This window comes from Podarcis raffonei, chromosome 4 (assembly GCF_027172205.1).
Source record: "Podarcis raffonei isolate rPodRaf1 chromosome 4, rPodRaf1.pri, whole genome shotgun sequence".
In the NCBI taxonomy this organism is placed as follows: Eukaryota; Metazoa; Chordata; class Lepidosauria; order Squamata; family Lacertidae; genus Podarcis; species Podarcis raffonei.
Window position 1 is genome coordinate 60,898,746 of NC_070605.1, and position 20,863 is coordinate 60,919,608.

At 38.9% G+C, this 20,863-nt stretch overlaps 1 protein-coding gene across 4 annotated transcripts in view; it reads left to right on the plus strand.

Moving 5' to 3' along the window:
* The window catches only part of CFAP47 (cilia and flagella associated protein 47), a 183,807-nt gene that overhangs the window by 56,749 nt on the left and 106,195 nt on the right, over positions 1–20,863 (plus strand). For all 4 annotated transcript variants that reach the window (XM_053386956.1, XM_053386957.1, XM_053386958.1 and 1 more), the window contains 10 exons: positions 472–569; positions 2,032–2,148; positions 3,862–3,996; positions 4,904–5,016; positions 7,055–7,205; positions 9,496–9,584; positions 10,643–10,729; positions 15,121–15,203; positions 18,480–18,682; positions 20,508–20,616. In XM_053386956.1, the coding sequence (XP_053242931.1) occupies positions 472–569; positions 2,032–2,148; positions 3,862–3,996; positions 4,904–5,016; positions 7,055–7,205; positions 9,496–9,584; positions 10,643–10,729; positions 15,121–15,203; positions 18,480–18,682; positions 20,508–20,616 (1,185 nt within the window). The remainder of the gene's footprint in view (positions 1–471; positions 570–2,031; positions 2,149–3,861; positions 3,997–4,903; positions 5,017–7,054; positions 7,206–9,495; positions 9,585–10,642; positions 10,730–15,120; positions 15,204–18,479; positions 18,683–20,507; positions 20,617–20,863) is intronic.

The following is a 20,863-nucleotide window of genomic DNA, read 5'->3' on the forward strand; positions in this document are numbered from 1 at the left end:
CCTTTACCTTTTTATATATAAGAGTAAGGAATTTTTGTTGACCTCCATTCCAGCTATTATCTTAGGAGATTTCCCCCCAAAGAGCCATTTTAGGGTAACATACATGCATCCTTTGCCAGTAGATAATTCTAATTAATGCTTATCTATAAATACTTCCATTTGCTGAATAGCCTGTCTATAGATCAGTCTATAGATCTATTTGCAGGATCTATTGTGGTTGGGCTTCATGTGATCTTCATCCTAAAGGATGATGAAGATGTCTGAAAACCGAAAGCCTACCAACATAATTTGGTGAGGGGACATTGCAGGAGGGAGTTAAACTACAATTTATCTAGGAAGATTGGGTAGACATACTTGAAATATTGTACTATGTTTATAATATGATTTTCCACAAGGAAAAAATGGTGGAATTTTGTCAGAATAGGCTCACAGATTCTTCAGGGGAAAACACTAAATTCTCATTTCAAACAGGTGATATACCACCTACAAGATGGATAGTAAACTTTGATAAAGATCTGCTTGATGGCCTTGTCCTAGCTGCACAAGTAGCCAAATATTGCCCTTATTTGGTAAGAAAGTTTTTCACTATTTTGATGGAAATATTATTTGTTAGTTTTAAAATACTTGTATTTCATTAAGAGAAATCAGTGTTCAATGTATTGTTAGGCAATTGATAGAAAATAAAAAATAAAAAATGCCATGATCAACTTGAGCTTGAACAGGAGGGAAATAATAAGTTATCCGTCTCTCATTTTGCTATTGTGCCAGCTACCTATTTTATCTTCTCTCTAATCTTTCCTTTTCTTCCTTCACTGTGCTCAGACTCATAACTTAATAGCTTCTGTTATCTGAGTCTTTCATTCTAGTCTCTGCCTTGTAACATGCTTCTCCCTAGGCTCTCACTTCTCCCTTCATTTAAGGCTGCTTCATGCCCATCATCAAGACCCACTTTTCTTAACTACCCTAAATGCATTCTGTGTGTTCCCTCATTGCCATTTTGTGCTCTTACTCTGTTCCATTGTCTGTTCCTAACCTCTTCCACTTCCAATCCAAATTGTATTATTGTGACATATATCTCTCTGTTGGGTAAAGTGTCATTTGTTTTGTCTTCGCTTATGGCTGCAGCTAAACAAATGCACAGTGGATCCAGTGCATGATCTCCAGATTCTTGTCCCACAATGCTGGTTCTAAATTTAGCTTGCTACATTTTAGGGAAAGTGTGAATGGAAGCCATTAAGTAGACTTGAAAACACAGGAGTGGTTGGAGTTGGTAATTAATTAATTGCCTTTCACATATGTCTCAAGGTCATTTACAAGCAAACCATAAAAACATATTTATATAGTTTCAAAAACTGTAACCGCCACCCCAGAAGACAGATTTAAAAGCAACACAAAATGAACACCTAAGGCAGAGACCTTTTTTTCCTGCTGGAAACGCTTGTCAATTAGGTGTCAAGCAGGAAGCTAGAGAACAAGTAAACTGACTAAGTGGTTTTCTACTGACAAAATCACTTTGTTTTGGAGGTTCCTGATGAAGAAAATGGGGTGTATTGTAGCACCTGCTTCGTGTTGCTGGACATTGCCATTTTGGTCCCCAGAATCTCCAGCTGGCCATGCTAGGAATGACCTTTGAGACATTGGCGAGCAACTGTCAGTCAGAGCAGATAGTAGTGGTCTTGATGAGCTACTGTTCTGACATGCAGTTAGCCAGCTTTGGTGTGATTCTTGGAGTGACAGCAACAATAAGTGAAGAATTGAGGTGAGGAAGTGCAGCAACATAAAGCTGCACCTTTCTGCATAAGGTGTCATCAAGGTGTGCTAGTGCCACAATGTTCAAAGGAACAAAGAAAAAGACTAACTGTTATTTTGAATGGAAACGTGAGCTCTTGAAGACGAGGCAGTAGAAAGCCCGATGTGTAAGGAAATCAGAAAGTATCAAATAGGAATGTTTATTCCAAATCCTGAACTAGGACCTAATTACTAAGATGATTTAGAAGGAGTTCAGTTGTTGTTTTTTAATCTTATCTGCAGATTTCAACACACTTTGTGAATATGTACACTAATCCACAAACTTCTGAACAATGTCTTCACAATTGCCTGATTCTTGTAAATGCTTTTCATGCAATAAGCCTTGACATACATGTACTGGTAAGTGGAACTAAGTTATGAATGGTCTGTGAACGGTTTTGTTCTTTATTCTTGTATATTGGGATAAGTTAACTTTTCATAATGGCCTTGCTAAAAGGCATTGAGTAAAACTATTTGAATAGGGCAATCTTAAAAGGGCACTGTGGGTGCCTACTGGGCAGGGTGAAAGAGCTTTTTTTTCTTTTTGGCTGCCACAGCAGAGGGGCAAAAATGTTGAGCAAAAATGTGAGTAGGGGGGACACAACAGAGGTGTTTAAAATTATGTATGGTATGGAGAAAGTAGACAGAAGTTTTTCTTTTTCTTTCTCTGTCATAATAGTAGAACATGGGGACAGTGAAGCTGAATTTTGGAAGACCCAGGGCAGACAAATGGAAGTGCCTCTGGACACAGTTTGTAGTTAAACTACTGAACTCATTCACACAAGATGTAGTAACACCAACCAAAGTTTGTGCTTTAAAGTGGATTAGAAAAATTCATGGGGGATAAAAGCTCCCAGTGGCTGCTAGTCATGATGGTTGTGTTCTCACAGTGGCCAACCAGATGCCTATAGGAAGCTAACAAACAGGGTCTGAGCATAACAGCAGTCTCTCTTGTCTTCTCTACCAACTGGTATTCAGAGGTATAGTGCCTCTTATAGCAGAGCTAAGAAGTGAAGCAGAGGACAGCTACTTGAGTGGGAAGGCCTGTGCAGAGCTGGTCTGAAGCCTGGGGCTGGGAGTCTTGTTAGAATAAAGTTACAAACTGTTAAATTAGCAAAGCAAATCAGAAAGCTTGTCACTGAATTGTAGCTCAGACTTGAGGTGAATCAACACAGTTGAACAAAGGGGCTGGAAATGTTGCATTTTTCACTCAGAGTATAATATATATTTTGGTTTATGCATAGAAAAATAATGGTTACCTTCATACAGAATCTGAATATTAAACAAATGGGCTTTACTACAGACCAGTGCTTGCTGGATTCAGTCATTTACTTGCATTTTAAACCCAAATTACCATAAAATCCATTGGGTTAGAGTGTATTTCTGCCCTGCAAATAAAAAGTATATTAACAGTTGTGATATTCATCTGCATTACTCTAATTGCAGAAAGCTGCATTATACTTTTAGTGCCATGAATGATGCCATATTTTATGAGATTATTAATGAACCAATTATGTGAACTGGTTAATCCTATTTTTTTTTTACTGAGGTACTCTAAATGATGTGGGATGCAGTAATGGTAGGGTGGATACATTTAGTCATAAGTCAGTATCTGTGAATAACTGCATCCGCTGAATTTCAGAATGCTTGTTTTGTAGTATGCCTTGCAGTTTCAATAATGTATTAAAATGTAAATGATAGATCTCTGTGACAATGGAAATATGTTTTTATGTTGAAACTTGGTGGAAATGTAATCTCTATTAGTTAAAGTAGTTCTACAATCCTCATTTTCAGCAGCCATGCAATTTATTACAACACAATGAAAGCAAAATTTATTCTCTGTTCCTCATTGAAATATACTTTGTATGTCTTGGTGTTTGAAAGATTAAATTCTTGTGTCTAGGATTTACCCTTGCTTTTGTTGTTCCTTTATGTATGAAAAATCGGTAGTCGAGATGATATTGATATTGATATTGATATTGAAACTTGATATTGAAATTCCTTCATTTATAAGCTTTGGTGGGGGGATCTTTATCCACAGCATGAACTTACTCTGCATCTTTTTTTAATTAGGCTACAGACATTTGTGATCCAAATCCAATCACAATGCTTATGCTTTGTGTCTATTTATATGAGTGGCTTCCCCAGTATTTACCTAAGAAATCTGTCGAGTTTGCTGGTCCGCTTCATGCTACTGTTGTTAGAAAGGTACTAACTGTTTTTTTTCTACTTTTAAGTGACTCCTTAAGGAAATTACATTGTGAGTTCCTTGCGCTGGGAGGAAACAAAACTTTAATCCCTGGCTTAGTATTATGTTTGAACTAGGGGTTGTGGTTTGTTTTGTTCCCCAAAATTCAGGCTCTGTATGCATGGTTTGTTCTTGGTTTACTGATCAATCTCTGGGATTGTTGTTTCTTCATCTGTGCATGAGCAGACAGGAGCAAAACAGATGCGAAGGGCATGATCGTGGCAAACCATTAGCTATGGTTTACCATGATATGTGAACAAGACCTTAATAGATGCACTATGTAAATCTACTGATTATGTGTTGCATATATTTCCACAATATTTCAGTGCTGGGGAAAGGCAATCTTTTCCCCATGTAGCAGGACAATTGCTACTTGGAGTGGCTTTCTGGAATACGGCAGCTCAGACATCACAGCCATCCGTTAGTGTTATCACTGGGAATAAGGAGCACTGTACTTCCCAGTGTATGTGCTACATTGTACTGACAACAGAATATTGTGCAAAATAAACAGAGATCTTGCATGGTTTTTGCTTGAACCTTCCTGGGCTCTTAAGATCAGTTTCAGAGGTCCTGCTCTGGGCTGACACGAAAAGTCATTCAAGACGGTGTTTACCAGGAGCAAGCCTAGTGGCCTTTAAACAGAATCTAAATACTTTTTCCTCACACTCTCAAGCTTTTTACTGATTTTATTGCTACATGAATAACACATCCCTACCTAGCATTATTTTATTACACTATTGATTCACAATACCACTATTTGTGGTGTTGTGTTTAAGAACATTCTAGAATAAACTGTCTGGTGAGAGCTTTCAGAAAAGGTGGGGTAGAAATAAAATAAAATGTTATTTGTTTATTTATTTGCAACAGATACAGTTAAAAAACCCAAGTATCAAGCCTTTGGTTTACACTGCTACAATTTTAGGAAGAGAATGTGCTGATTTTTCATTACCTAAAGGAAATATGGTCACCATTTCCCCAAAGTAAGTAGCCTTCCATTTTGTTTTACTGAACAAGATAGTCTCTATTCCTTCTTTATCTTTTGTAGGATATTTTGCAGAGCAGCAGGTGTCTGACTGAGACACAATGTTCCCAGTCTTCAAATCACAGTGTATATTAGAAGGATACTATGGGCTTGTATACTCCCTTTTCACTTTCTGGCTATCCCTCTCAGGTATGAGAGGAGGGAGTGTGTGAGCCCATGTTGTATTATGTCTGAATCGGATCAGGGGTAAAGCAGCAAATACTATGTATAAAAGCTTTTCCTCGAGGCTTGATCTCTAAATGAATTCAAATAAGGAGCTCTTCCTCTGCAAATTGGCATTTTATGTTTCTTGCAAATAGTTCAGTAGGTTGAGCAACACAGATCATCCCCTGCTGCACTTCATATTAATCAGAATTGCTTCAAAACAAAGTGATGGTACAAAATTAACTTGCAATGGAGAAAAATGTCTGAAACGTTAAGATTTCTATAATTCAGCTCCTGTTGCTCTTTATTAACTTATAGCTATCTTTATTTTATTTTTAAGTTAAGTTAGGTGCATATGTGTGAGACAATTTTAGGGCTCTGGTGATGGGGAAAATAAAGCTGGAGAGGAGGAGGAATTGGAGAGGGTTCAGATGGAAGTGGATGCAGCTAAAGGGGGCATTTGCAGTGTTGTGGAGGAGCAAGAGGGGGCATGGGGAGAAATTAAGGGGAATATGTTAGTGTCCCTCCCTTCTTAAACTTCTTATATTCCTTAGTACATCCCATAATAGAAACAAAGGATGAGTAGCCCTCAAATGTTCTGTAGTACCTTCACACAATGTATTTGACACCTGGTACCATGGGTTGTCTTCAACATGAAGTTGAAGACTTCATGTTGAGCTACATGAAGTCTACAACTCCCCCTCATTAATTTAATCAATCCGAGGTAATCTTCCAAGTCGGGAGAAATAAGAATATAAGATGTTGTGTAAGTAAGCTTACAGATAAGTAAGCTGTATTTTATTTTCCTTTCCCCATCTGCTTTGTAAAATTCTATAAAAATAATAAAAAACTTTATTTTCTAACTGTATGGAATTTTGCCAACTCTAGTGCATCCTGCTTTTTGACATTTTAACACAGTAGGTTATTTTTAGTCAATAAAAATAATTTCATGTAAGCTACTTGCTTAAATCTCTCGTTTTTAAATGTTGGCAAAATTGAGAGTTTAAGGAGTCGTCGACATAACCTCCTAAACAGCACTTTGTCAATACATTTAGCTGTTTTCTCCAGAGTTAATACAGCATGAAGTTAGAACAATAACGTACTTGAAAAGATGTTTGTTTTCTAAAATCAGCTGTTTATGATTATCAGCTAAGGTCTGGATGAACTGTATAAAATATTTAAAACAAGTACTTTAAAAGGATGAAGAAAATAATAGAAACTGAGCTTTGTAGATAGACTGATTGTATCCTACACTTGTCTCCTACAGCTCAGCTCGCATAGGTGCCATGGCAACTAGGGACACATCCCTTGGATCCCCACATAGTCCCACCACATTTTATATTTTGTGGGTGGCTGAGCACACTGCAAAGCGATGTGACAGTGGGGCTCCCATTGCTTTGTGTCTTAATTTTCCCAACATGTCTCTGGGACCCATGTAATACGAGATCCAGAAAAAGAACTCTAGAACATCTGGTGAAAATAAATTAAATACTAATTTGAACAGAATGCAATGAATTTGGTATATATTTTATTCAGAAATTTATAAATAATTTAAAAATTACTTTGGGTTTCATTTTAATGGCGTACACAAATCTTTCTGTGCCAGTTTTAGTCAGTGGTTTTCTGTTAATTTTTTTTTTTTTACTATTCAGGATTCTTGTTCTAGGGCTTGTAAGGCTTATTTCCCCACATGCTCTTCTGTTGTCAAATATTTATTCAATGCATACTTTTACTAGATTTGAAATATCTATTTTTACCATTTTGTGATTTATTCTGGGAAAGACTTTGCCATAATGCCATTGCAAAATATATTGCTGTATCTCCTGACTTAGGAGCCAAACAACCATAAATGTGGAGTTTACTAGTCGCTTCCTGCATCCTGCTGAAGCTGTGCTGTTACTTATTACAAAAGCTTTAACTGGAGTGGTTGGGGCTACTATGGCTTTCTCCTTGAAGACAAAGATCAGTCGTATTAAACTTGCTGTAGGTACCATGCACTTAATGATAAACTCTGTAGTCCGTTAGAATCAAGTTTTCATGTGTATTATAGAATAATAGGTCATATTTATTGTTTGTTCCAGATAGCAAACACCCTAAGATATTATATAGTGAGTCCATGTTTAAAGATCTCTCTATTATTGAAGATGCTGAAATATCTCTTGCACTATTAAAACAGGGCTGAGGAACCAGTGGGACATGGTTCAGATGTTTCAGTGGAGCATCTCAATGCACCATGTGCCATCACCTTTTTGCCCAGCCTCCCATTTAACAGGCTTGAAAAAAGCCCAATTGCTGTGAGAGGTGTATTTTTTTAGGAGGAGGGATCACAGCTGGGAAGGAAAGAGCTAACACTCCCTGGGCACTGTGGTACCCAGCAAAAAATGGTGCCCCACACCACAAAATGTTAACATGCTTGTTTGAAGCCTAATTGCTGGAGGCTTGAGAGCAGCAAGTGAATGTGTGTGTGTCCCCCAATTTTGGCCCTGCCTGCTTTGGTCCTGCTCACTACTGCCTTGCAGCCCCCAGAATATTAACCATGAGGGAATGTGTCCCTCAGGCTGAAAAAAGTTTCCTCGCTGTTGCCAGTTCCCAGGGGCGTCTTATCCATAGAGGCTAGTGATGCAGGGTGCCAAGTTCTGGAGGGCACCAGGGAAGAGGCGGAGGCTGGACGCGGTGCCTCCCGGTATCAGCTCGCTGCCCTCGCCTGCCTCTGCCATGCTGTGCCGAAGCAGCGCCATGCCACACCCAGAGCCACTGTCTGCCAGGGTCACCGTGGCACGAAGCAGTGAGCTGAGCCGGGAGCCGCCGCGTCCAGCCTCTGCCTCTTCCCCGCTGGAGGAGCTGCCCTCCAGCCACTGCCCTCCTCCTCCAGCCCCACAAAGCTGGGTGCATTGCCAGCAGCGCCGTCCTCCCTAAAAAAGATTGGCAACTCTGGAAACGGGGGCGGGGGGCCGGGGTGGAGGGAACTTTGCACCATGGTGCCAGATATGCTTAAGATGGCCCTGCCAGTTCTGCTCATGTGTGAACATGTGTTTTACATGGGTATTCACAGGAAGTGTTGATTTGGGGAATTAGCAACGCTCTTCTTTTGATTCTTGCTGGAGACAGTTGTGCACAAAGCCAATTGCAAATTGGCTTTGAATACCTTTCTTACTTTGAGGGATTTCGGACTGACCAGCAAGGATGGTTATTAGCATGGTTGCTCTGGAGAGTTAGCAATAACTAAACTGTTGTTGCAGTTGTAATAATATTTATTTATAAAAGAAATATGGTTGAAATGTAAGAAAAGCAAGTATAAAATGCTTTAGAAGCAACAAACTGGCACTGAAATGCCTCCAGAGAAACATACAGAAGAGAAAGGGCTAAGAATCCATTGCACAGGATAACCCAGCCACAAGTTGCCTGGAGCACACATTTAGTTACTGTTGCGAAGAAGGGAGAGACCAGAGGGTAGAAAGTTGCTTTATATGGAGTTTGGAGTTAAGAGACATAGAGACTTAGCTTTGCTATGGGAAGAGTGAAAGAATCACGGAGGGTGAAAGGTTATATACAAAGTCATCCTTTCCCCCATCTTGTGAGAATCAGAGGCAGGCAAGGAAATGGAATTAAGGAAAATAGGAAGAGGTAAGAGAATTGAGACTCTAATGTTCACCTTTCTTGTGGAAGACAGAAATCGAAGATGGAAAATGCTTGGCTTCTTTGCTGTAACCTAGAGGTGTGCTTCCAGGAATTGGCAGGCAGCGCCATCAGAGAGAAGGGGTTATTTAGTAAACGGTGTGTGCACAATAGCTGAAATAGTTGGTTATCGGAAACACAAGATGAAACTGCCTCTCCACAACCACTGGCTCATGTGTTCCTTGTAAATCCACCATTTTCTATGAAAAATAGAGTCATTCTTTGGAAGACAGCAGCAGATGCCCTCCTGCAGAGAGCTCCTAGCTAGTCCAGAGGGAATGAGGGAAGTTAGATGTAAGGCTAAAAGTAAAAAGAGAAGAGAAGGGTCAACTCCCACTGGGTGTGCCAACTCTAGGGAGCCGGCGTTTCTTTGCCCCCCTCAGTATTTGTTGGAAAGGGGCTGTTTCTATGAATATTTTATTGACAGAACTTTACACTTTTCGAAGTGTACATTGCACTGCCATTAACCTGTGTGTGTGTGTGTGTGTGAGAGAGAGAGAGAGAGAGAGAGAGAAAACAAAAGGATCTGATTATTTAAAAATATAATTAACTCTGAATTGTGAGCTATAAGACTAATGCTTTTTTCATTTACTTACAGGGTGTATTAAAATGCAAATCTCCATGTTATGAGCTAAACGAATTAAATCTGCAGGTTATTAGTCCTTTCAAAATGGATGGGCCATTCAGGTATCACATTAGATTGAAATGGTTTGGTTTCTAGGCAGTTCTGTATATTCTTTCCATAATTTTCTGTTCTTGCTTTAAACATGAAAAACCAGTAAATGTCACCATTTACCAGGACACATATAAAATGCTCTGAATTATAAAGAAATGATTGGTTTTCAGGCATGTATTATTAAATTTATCTGTGTTAAATTTTGTAGTTGTTTTAAAGGATTTTGTATCTGAAATATGCAATAATCTGATGACACATTAGCTTTGACTTTTTATCCCCAAAATGATGCTTTGGCCATAGGCATTCAACTTTTCTGGCTACAGAGTTTTATGTCATTTTATTTGTCTTTAAAAGGTTGGCTAGAGGCTCTACTCACCCTGGAAAAGACATTTTCAGATTTAAGAGTTTTAAAACAGCGTTATAAATTACAAATTAATAAAAACAAACTAGTTAAAAACAATAGTTAAAATACAATAAAGCATTTAAAACCAGCATTAAAATGCTGATTGGTCAACATCATCTGCACCTAGCATTCCACAGCCTGTCTGAATACAGAGGTCTTAGCTTGTCAGTGGAAAGATAGTATGGAGGGAGCTACTCCAACTTCTCTTAGGAGGGAATTCCACAATATGGGAGCAGCCACAGAAAAGGCTGAAAGTTATCCAGAACTTTGGGATACCTGGAAGTTTTTGTTTTTATAAAGAAGACATTTCACCACTGCTTCTTTTAGATATGGTGGGACTCTGCCTTGATGTAAAGAAGCATTCATCACTCCCATTACCCACTCCACCAGTCCCCCAACAGCTGCTTTTATAAGCTGGGAGGGGCATGGGTCAAGAACACCTTGGGTAGGCTTCATCTCTCCAAGGATTCTGTTGTCTAGGTAAAAAGTACATGAAAAAAAAGCTTAGGTTTGGTTATTAAAGTATTTTTGCTAGTACAGAGACTTTGGGATGGGTAGGTCAGAGTTCTTAAAATCTAAGTATTGCTGTATTCCTATTTTTGCAAGTTGTTTGTTTTATTACCTTTAAATATTGTAGGCTTTTTGCTAAACTGGAAATATTTTTAGTGTCATTTTAGTTGAATCAACCAGTTGCATCACTGAGCCTGAGAATTTAGATCAACTCAGCCATATTAAACAAGGTAAAACGAAAAGGTAAGTTTTCAAACTTATTAACTCGCAGCTCAGTGAGAGATAATACAGTATAATTCTGTCATATCTTTTTATACTTCCTTAGTAGGTTATTGCACTATGGTAGTTATAGTAGCAGTTTAAATGAAGGAATTCTGCAAGAGTGTAATTATACAAAGGAATGGTACATGTGTGCATGCATATGCACTGTGTTTCTTACACCTTCATTCTGGTTTAATGGGTGAGAGGAAGGACCAAGCTCACTCTTGTCTTTTTAAAGCAGCAGACGTTCCTTGTGTATATTGGTCATTATAGAAATAATGAAGCTTGCTAGGTAAATCCTGCCCATCAGCAGAAGCCCTGTGCAAGGGGTTCTACTTGCACAGTGTTGTTTTCCCTCTCTCTTCCCCCTCCCCCCCGGTTAATTGGCTTGGGGGGGTCAGGAGACCCCACAGAACAGCATGTAGGCAAAGAGGAAGGGGATCATTCTGTCTAGCAGGTTGATTTGCTTGCACAGGTGGAACTTTTCTGCTAGCACATTGTGAACTCTATCCAGATGCTTAGAAAGTCGAGGTAACTATAACTCAACAGCTCCTGTGTGAAGATCCTGTGTGAGCTACCTTGCTGAGGACAAAAGCATGACCTGATCATAGGCCCTTACCTGAGCCCTGCCCTGAATGTATCTAGGAAGACTTCCCATTTCTAACCCAACAGCGCCTATTGGGTGAGACTAGGCATTCAATATCCAGCCCTACAGAATGCACAGACCGGAGGGGCTGCCTTCAGAACATGCCCACCACCTCCAAAGGTGTCTAAGGGTGCTCAGCTGTTGATCTTGCCGCCTTTCCATCTCCTGCACATACCTGCCAAAATGTGAACAAATTAACCTACTAAGCCACACCCACCACCTGTGCCCTTACCCACCATGCCATGTAGAACAGAGTAGGTGATGAAACTAGCCTGCAGGAGTGGACATGGGGAAAAATCCTACTCAGCTCTGCAGTGACTGGCACCAAGATCAATCTTGCAGCCTAGGTTGGGCCAGCTGGCTGCCAGAAATCAAAGGGAGGCAGTGCATGTGTTCTTGCTCTTTCTCAACCAATCACAGAAATGCTCTCCATTGATAGCTTTGCACCAGCGGTTTCTGTGAATGGGGTTTACATTGACATCTCATCTATATTTACTGAAATTCTGCGGTTGAAAAAATATTATATATGCACCGAACATTCACTTTGTACCTGATTACGGATGGAATATTTCAGTATTATTAACTCCTGTTATATGTGGTATAGCCATCCTTTCCACAATGGTAACTTTCCATGTGTGAGGTAAAAAGAAACTATCACATTGTACTCAGTAAATTTATTTACCTCACTGTATTCCTATAAGAGGTTTCTGAAAACTGTTTGAAATAGGTGGAAGCTAAGAAATTCTAGTCCATTGAAAGAGCACCACAAGCGTGACTGCTTTTAAGATCCTCCTAGAATTGGGGGCAGAAGGAAATGCAAATTGAGAATCCCTGCTATAACCTAAGTTCCTTGGTGTGGTTTACCCATATATGAAAGTCTTCTCTTTGAAGGCAATTCATTAAAATATATGCTGCTGCTGCTGCTTCTTTATAGCCTTTATAACTGATGAAGCTCACATTAACCCTAACATTGCTAATTTCATTATTTGGCTGCAAGGTTTAATTATGGAAAATGTAATCCTATTCCACAGAGTTAGACGATAGCAAGAAATTAGTGTGACATGTATGTTCTGCAGCTGATTACTGTCTTGAATAACATACTTACAAAATGACATTAATAGGCATAAATAACTTAGGTCCACAATTTCAATGGGCCTATTCTGAGTAGAATATACAACCCTAAGTTTGTTTTCTCTTTGCTGTATAATTACCTTATCAGTTGTGATGGCTTCTAGATTCTGATTCAGAATCTAGACTGAATCTAGACTGATTCAGACTGTGAAATATCAATATTTGTCTCTCAATCCTACTGTGATCAACTGTAGCCAGGAACCAAAGTACAGTATCATGAAATAAGTTTTGTGAAGCCAATAGGCCTTTGGAGCCATTTTTTTTGTGAGCAGCCATTACCCATAGTTTTCTTTTTTTACTTTTATGCATGATTGATTAGGTATGATACAGAAACATAAATGCAGTACTGTCATTTTTGTATCACTACTCAACCTTTGGTATAGCAGAAAGTCAAAAGCATACTTTAGATACCTTTTTCCAGTTCTGGAACCCATCTTTAGCCCCTAAATGCATTTGGGGATCCACTTTATTATATTTTACCATATGCCTGTATGGTGGCAGTACTGCTGTTAGACTGCAAGCTGGTTCCTGATCCACCAGTTGAAGACTGCTGCTTTAGATACTATTAATATTACCTTACCTGTGATCAGTGTGGAATAATATGGGTTTTAATACTATATAAGATAAAACTAGGAGATTTTACTCAGTTATCAAAAGATCAGAATCCACAGCATAACAAATAAAAAGGGCAATGGGCTATGAACAAGATACAGGATATCAAACACAGGAGTTTCAAGGTTTCACTATGACATTTATGTTATATTTTTTGTTTACATGGATATTGGGAGGCAAGCCAGTCATAAAGAGACAGTATACCTTTTCACATGCAGAGAAAGTATACTGAAAATGAAAATAGCTGCCATAAAGGAATATAAAACTGCCCTAAGGCTTCAGTCCTAAGCTACTTGCTGATCAATTAGACATTTTCAGCTGTGTTTAGGATTGAACCAAGTAAGATCCTTCAGTGACACATGGCTAACCATGAGGTAGTAAGTCATAATCTCAGGGGAACAATTTGAATTTACAATTACAAATTAAAATAAGCCAGTTAACTATATAGAATTGTAATTGAAAGAGCTTAGAGTAACTGAATAGATTGTTGGCTTAGGGGATTCCTTTGAGACTCCAAATAGATTTAGGAATTGCAGATGAGGACACCTTTTCAAATTCAAGGTTACTCCATTATAATAGTTAATGGAATAGAAATTCTTAGATTTTGTGGCCTAAATTAGACATTCAGGTAAATTACTGGGATTAAGACAGTTTGCTGGAGGAATTAAAGATCAGCTATCAAGATCAATTACCTCATATTTGTTATACACATGTGATGCTATATTCTTTGCAAGAACATTTAGTGTAACTATTTAGAAAGTTATTTCAGTGAAGGAAACATAAGGGGCGAGATTAAAGAGTCTTCATGAACTAGGTAGAAGATTGGTTGCACATATTCACTGAATATAACATGGCAGTGGCATTAAAATACTGAATACAGTGATCCAGGTGAAGTATTGGACCTGGTCTGAGTACTGGAAAATCAAAAGAGTATTGTGTGAGTGGAGTCTTCATACCATTTTAGATTAGGTATTGCTATACCTCTTCTTTCTTGTCCCTATAAAGGGTTCATTGAGGTAGCTGAGGTCTCTTGTTTTCATGAACAAAATTTAATATAATTTTGGCTGATTATTAAATGAGAGATGGGTGTGCTTATTGGTAAGACTCGGAATATGTAAAGATGGTTAGCTTTGACCAGTTTTTGAGCTTAGTTGTTAAATGTTTTATCAAGGGAGTAAAGTTCAGATAGAGTCTTAGGTATATTCACTCCCAGGTATTTCTGGCCAGTTGTTTTGTGTCAGTTCAGTTGTAGGTTTGGCGGGGGGTGTATACACATCAACTCAGATTTGGTGAAGTTAACAGTGAACCCATATATCTTGCCACATATAGCAAGTAGGTGCATAATAGCAGGTAAAGAGGCTTAGGATCAGAAAGGAATAGTGCAACATCATATGTGAACATATTGATAAGATGGATTTTTCCAGATAATTCAAAACCTTTTAGATCCTCATCTGCTTTCAGTGCCAAAGCTAAGGGTTCTGTGGCCAGGGCAAGGTAGTGTGCTGTCCTGCTTCATGCCCCGGCCAATGGGAAATATCTAAGAGTTTTCCCCATTCACCAAAACTTGGGCCAGTAACCCATAGCATACATCTGAGAGCTTATCAACCCAGGATGCACAAATACCAAAGGAATCTCAAATTGTAAAGAGAGCCTGTCAGTTTAAACAATCAAATGCCTTGACTTCATCCAGCATCCCAAGAACAAGAGGTTCTGGAGGTGATTGACCCTTAAAAAATGTATTGAGAATCTTTCTAATAGGCTATGAATCTGACTTGGTCATGGTGGAAATGGCTGGGTAAATTTCTTTAAAAGACAGTTGGTCAGTATCCCTGTAAATTAGCATTCATATTAATCAATGAAATAGGTCTATATGATTCAGCTTGTTAAGGTTTGGGTATAACTGTGATAACCGAGGCACACCAAGATTCAGGAATTTGGCCTCTATTCTTTATGTCAAGAAACAGTTTCTTTTTCATTTTTTTAGCTCCGAAACTGACATACTGAATAAAAGACATGATGTGATAGGTGTAAAAAAATTCTGCAGTCAAGAGGACAGATCAAATGCTGGTAAGCTCTATTTTTAATCATGTTTCTTATTGGTTTCACAGTTTAATTTGTTAAACTACATATAACATTTTTCCGATTACTTGGGGAAAAAACCCTACTATATTTATAAATATTGATTTTTTCGGGGGGAGGCTTATAGTGCTCAAATGTATTTTACCTTCCCCAAAGAGTAACAGTGTAATTCTATATAAGTCTTTTGAGAAGTAAGACTCACAGAATTAAATGAGTTTTACCCCAGGTAAGTGAGATTGCACCCTAAGGCACTTCTGGCTTGAAGTTGCAGTGCACAGGTGTGGAGAGCAGGTGTGGGGTGGGGGGGCAGGAAAAGGAAAGGAGAGGTGGGTTTAAAAGTCCTGCAAGTGCATCCTTTGATCCTATTAAATCTATCTGCCAGGTCTTAGATCCACTTAAAACATTTTCTAATGGAGCCTTTTCTTTGTGTATCTTTTTGACGGGGTTTCAGCTGAGCACTGAAACAATCATTTTACCAATAATTCTGAGGACCTGCCTTTGCCTATCAGGTTATGGGTTCATTATTGTTGGCCCTATTTCTCAGTGATGTATTGGGCAGCTGAGCTCCTGAAAGATCAGTGATTAAATTATCTTATTTAAATAACTGTTAGTTCCTTGCAGCTTTTGAAAGAGGGAATATCTCATTTGTTTTACTGTTTTGTTTTGACATATATTAGATATATGTTTTGACTTAAGACTTTATTTCAAAAAGGAAAAACAATATTTCCTGAAATATATACAGATTCAGAGTGAAAACATAGCTTTGCTCCCAATGTCGATGATTAAGAAAGAACTGCCCTCTCCCTTTCTGCCCTGACTGGTATAAATAAACAAGAGGACTCAGGAAGCAGCATTGGATCTGCCACTCAGCTTCCCTCTAGATAGAATTGCTCTGCCTGCTGTTATCTTTATGAAGGAAAGATTGTTGTCCAGGTTAAAAAAAAAAGCTACTTCTTTAACAAAAAAATTCTGCAGTTGCTCTGTCTTGAATTCGTATGTATTTGTTTTTAAATGTATGTATTTGTTTTTAAGTATGTATTTGTTTTTAACAGTATAACATATTCTACTATAATGCATAGTATGTAAAATGGTCTTATACAATATATAGTATATAACATAGATCACAATGGAGAGAAGCTCTTATATTCAGGGATTTGTGTGCATTCAGTGGGATGTTAAAGAAAGAAAGCTTTAACTCTAGAAGAGTAGTCACCATCCCTGCCTCTTGTTTTGAACTAACTTTAAGTAGAGGTAGATGTCAGAGAATTCTGATGAAAAAGGAAGCAGAAATTGCTACAGTTTGAATGTGATCAGGAAAATAAATCAGTCAAGTGAATATAATCAGCAAATGATACATTCATATCAAAAATATGCAAAAAATTCATTTAATTTAAGTTACATAATTACTTACATAATCTATGTAAAGGTAAAGGTAAAGGACCCCTGACTGTTAAGTCAAGTTGTGAACGACACTGGGATTGCGGCGCTAATCTCACTTTACTGGCCGAGGGAGCCGATGTTTATCCGCAGACAGGTTTTCCGGGTCATGTGGCCAGCATGAGTAAGCTGCTTCTGGCGAAACCAGAGCAGCGCACGGAAACGGCGTTTACCTTCCTGCCAGAGTGGTACCTATTTATCTACTTGCACTTTGACGTGCTTTTGAACTGCTAGGTTGGCAGGAGCAGGGACCGAGCAACGGGAGCTCACCCCGTCGCAGGGATTTGAACCGCCAACCTTCTGATAGGCAAGCCCTAGGCTCTGTGATTTAGCCCACAGTGCCACCCATGTACATAATCTATGTAGTTTACATTAAATAGCAGACATTGGGATAGTATTTGGCAGAAATCAAACTGCAGCAGAACAGAAATAGCACTGATTGCTGGCCCAGGTGCAGTGTGGCCGCTAATATGTATCAAGGGCTAATATGTATCAAGGGCTAATATGTGGAGATTAAATAATCACAAGACAATTGCTTTGTGATAAAATGGGCCACAACCTTATTGATTACAGATGTACGTAAGTCTTGGCATAGGCATTGGGTGTGTATCCAGAATCACCCAATCTGACTGTTGGTTGATTACTGAGTAGGCATTGGGCAAACCTTAGTCTTGGATGAAGTGGGGTTGTAGTCTCTTCCTGTCCCTCCAGTGCCAGGGTATCCCATTAAAGGGATTCAGGGGGAGTTGATTATATCAGAGGCTCAGGCAGGGGCTGGGGCCTATAGCACTCCTCAAAGAGGCAATTCCTGCAGAGGTCCACTAATTTGATGCAAGTCTTAGGAATCCTCTGCTGCCAAATTGACCCTTGACATCACTTCTGGCAAGTTAATGGTTGCCCAGTGCCTATGCCAAATCTGCATTCAATAAATCTGTGGCCTTATTTGATCCAAACATAAGTGTGTGGTGTCCATTATTATATGCTGTCAGGGAGGTGGGGAGCAAAGAGCGTCAGCATGCAGTTGCTGTGAGGAATTCATCAGAACCACAGGCGAGCCACCAGAATCCCCTGCGACCATTGGAGGAGGAAATGATGTCCTTCCCAGTCTTCTGAGAAACACGCGCCTGGCCCCCACCCCTAGAGTCAGGCCACAATCACTGCTCACTGGGGGAAGAGATAAGCGGTCCTTGCAATGAATACAAATAAGAAGGGAAATCACTGCCTTCTTACACCCCTGTGTATGACACTGGGTTGTACTCAGTTAACTTTTAATCAGAGTAGATCCATTGAAATTAATGACTACTAATTTCAGTGGGTCTACTCTGAATAAAAGTTAGTTGAATACAGTTACAACTGAATGCCTATATGAAATTAACTGCATGGTTGTTTGAAATGGACCTCTTTGCTGATTCCTGATTCAAATGCCTGTATTATGTCTAGTCATAGCATGGCTCATAACAGCTGGGGTGATTTGCAACAGAGAATGGTGTTAAAAGGAAAGATTAACGCCCCTTCTCCCACACTGCAGCCACGATTGTAATTTCTCCCCTACCCCACACTCCCCAAGTTGCTTTTAGACGGAGACAAACATGTCAGGAAATCCAGGAACAGATTTACCAGGCAATGTGTGGTTCTGACCCTTTAAAAAAGCGCCTTATTCAAAATTCTCCTGCTCTTTGAGCAGCATAGTTAAAGCTGATAAAAACAGAAAGCATGAATTAGCATTTCTCTATTATCTGTCAAGTTTCATTGTATTCCTTAAGAATTTAAAATATTACGTATTGTTATGTACTGTAATTGCATTCTTACAATGTTTCTATATTCTAGCAGAAGCATTTACTAGCTCTGATGCTGTAGCTGAACCTCCAGGTGATGCATTGCCAACTAAGGAATCAAACTATTTACAAGAGTTCTTCAGCCCAATGGATGTAGTTTTCCTGACGGGAGAAGGCAGTTCAATCCTCAGGCTTCACTATCTTCCTTTTATTATGGGAAAACGTTATTGTGCCATAATTTTGTTCAATGAGCAGGTAAATAAGTATATTCTTCATACATTGCCCTTGTGAATGACATGAGAAAAATTGGGACACTAAATCTTATTGTTATAACAGTTCATTGAAAATGCAAAAAATAAAAATAAAATAAATGCACCAACTTCAAATCCTGGTATCCTAAAACATTCTTGCAAAGTCCTTCTATCTTCTCCAATCCTCCGTGGGTCCCTGGACTCATAGGTCAATATTAAGCAATCCTGAAGAAAGTATGGAAGATGTTCCATATCCATTTTCTCATGCCAACACATACCTTTTAAAACAAGCAAACAAACCAAAGCACTTCAAAAAAGGGCATTCATTCATTCATTTATTCAGTGAAATTATTGCCTGCTTTTCACTCAAATGATATCCAGCATCTTATAGCTGATTATAACAATATAATACAGTAAAAAGAAATTGTCCTGCTGATGGGGAACTCAAGAAATATGTTGGGGAGAGTTGATGTTAAAAGCATTCCCAGTCTCTTTGATATTTCTATAGCTGTTGCTGCTATTTTTATGAAACCTCAGGTGAACTGGGGGAAATAGCACCCCCCTCTTCCAGCTCTACAGTTCTGTGATAAGCAGGCTGTAAGAGATAAAACTGTCACTAGAACACATGTAGGCACGCCACAGTCTATGAGGTGCATGTGGCTTTCCACCACTCTCTGTACAGCTCCCCCCCCCCGAAAAATCCACCAACTTTACCGTTTTGCTGAGCTGACCAGCCATCAGCTAGGTGATGGGGAAAAGGACACTATCAAGCAATTTAAGATCTATCCAGACTGCTGGGGGCGGAGTTGTAAAAACCTCTGCTCCGCAACAATTCCAATATACATACAGTCACCATCGCTGTGGTGCTCTTAGCAATCTCTGCAGAATTGCTGTGTGTGAGTTTTTGTGTGTCCATGGAGGAAATGTTTTAGACTAAAACACACACATACACACACAATTTCTTTTAAAGGATTGGTTTCCATATTCAGCAGTTTTGAACCATGTGGCCATTAAAAAGTTACAGTTGCGTAAGTGTCTTAACGGGAGAGCTCAAGATTTTTCAACCTTTATTTTTAAATGCAAGAGTCAGCATGCTGTGAAATAGAAAAGAGCAGTACTGTTAATTTGACCTTCATTTATAGGTGTCAAGATTGCCTACAGGTATAACCATAAATTCTGGGTGTCTGTTAAATTGTAGCTGCATTTCAAAGTTAATGAGTGGGACCAGACTGTCCTAATAAAGGCAGAAATATTGCCTTAACTTTACAAGGATTAGAGCTCTAGAAAGGGTGCCACTATAGATGATATTCTTAATGTTTGGTTAAACATATGTGCAAAATGTTGGAATAATACCGAGTTCTTTTTTTGTGACTCCAGCAAGTAAAGAATGCACCATGGGATCAGTCTAATAGGTTGATAAACCTATCCTTGAAGTCCTCTACTGAAGACTGATGAACATTTAAAGGTCCATATGGGTTAAGCCAATTACATCACATCTTACATGCAAATAATACATGCAATCAATGGGGGAAATGGCTTTCATGGCATTGATAGGGCACCCAAGTTAAATAATGACAAATACTTCTGGTCCTAATTCTTTCCTACCCAACGTTGAATTACTAGATTTATTTTATTATACCTTATAGTATTTCCAGTTTAGTTTATGAAGAGGCTTTAAAACGAAGACTCTCAAATGCATGAAATATTCTTGTAAGTCAAGCGTCAATGTTGCAGCAATGGATTTGTGTTTGTTTATAGTCTGAGAGGCTTCTAATTTGTTCTGCATGGATTGTTGTCGAAATTGAAATGCATATGTTCTTGTGTTTCAGATTGGGGAATTTGTGTACCTGGTGGAAGGAACATGTGATTTACCATTGCCTTCAGGCTTACTTCCAATGAATAGCCCAAATGTTCTGTGCATTAGCAGCATGCTAGAAGGTAAAGTGGGGGTATAAAAATCTCTTCCCCCCTCCCACGTTAAACTTTTAGATACAATAAATTCCATAAGCAGTGAAATATTTTGCAATGCAGAGGCATCAGAAAACTGCCATGGAATATATAATTGTTTCTTTTTCTGGTACCTCAAATGGTAGTCAAACATTTTTATTTGGATTACAAATTACTTCTTGCTCACACGTATTTCTTATCCTTGCATATGCCTGCTCTCTACTGGTGCAAATAACAA